Source organism: Falco punctatus (genome assembly GCF_963210335.1).
Source record: "Falco punctatus genome assembly, chromosome: 6".
Classification (NCBI taxonomy): domain Eukaryota; kingdom Metazoa; phylum Chordata; class Aves; order Falconiformes; family Falconidae; genus Falco; species Falco punctatus.
The window spans coordinates 621,892-622,521 of NC_137585.1; the positions used below are offsets into that span (position 1 = coordinate 621,892).

At 47.9% G+C, this 630-nt stretch overlaps 1 protein-coding gene across 1 annotated transcript; it reads right to left on the bottom strand.

Annotated features, from left to right (window-relative positions):
- Nucleotides 1-528, bottom strand: LOC308065520 (epidermal differentiation-specific protein-like; the record flags this gene model as incomplete). Its single annotated transcript, XM_080391580.1, has 1 exon — nucleotides 1-528. One exon carries the CDS (start codon nucleotides 526-528, stop codon nucleotides 1-3), a length of 528 nt encoding a protein of 175 aa, XP_080247706.1.
- Nucleotides 529-630: the final 102 nt, after the last annotated feature.

A 630-nucleotide genomic window follows, 5' to 3' on the forward strand; every position in this document is an offset into this window, starting at 1 on the left:
TCAGCTCCTGCCAGGGATCAGGGGACGCAGAAACGAGAGCTTGTCATTGAAATTGATGGCACCGTAATATGGGAGGTGCTTATTTTCTCTCGCAATATAGCGAAAACCGCTCCCATCGCTGTGTTCACACAACAGCCAGACACCGCGCTGGACTTTGTGGGAAGATATGGTGTCGTTGTCATGTCCCCTGGCAAGGTTGGTTGCTTCTCTTATCACCCTGCTCTTCCCTTGGTAATGGGCATGTTCGTAGAGAGTGATCTGGGGACTGCACAGATTTTCAGTGATCAGCTGCAGAGAAGTGATCTTATCATTCATCTCTCTGCCAACAAAGCCATGTTCTCCCTCCTCAAACACCAGCAACTGGCCTCTGTAATTGCTGTGCTCATAAGCCACCCAAGGCTGGCCGAATACTTTCACTGAGGAGATACAATCATTCCAATCTACATCTTTTAGATTGGCAATGTCACTAGTGAATTCTCTGGAGTAACCTTGGAAGTTGGCATGCTCGTAAATGATGATTTTTCCCATCTTGGCAGGGCTTCTGTGGGCTGGACTTCTTGCTGTAGGAGCTGGGTGGCAGCCTGCAGAAAAGAAAAGCAGAAAATATGCAACACTTGTGAGAAGCCTTTT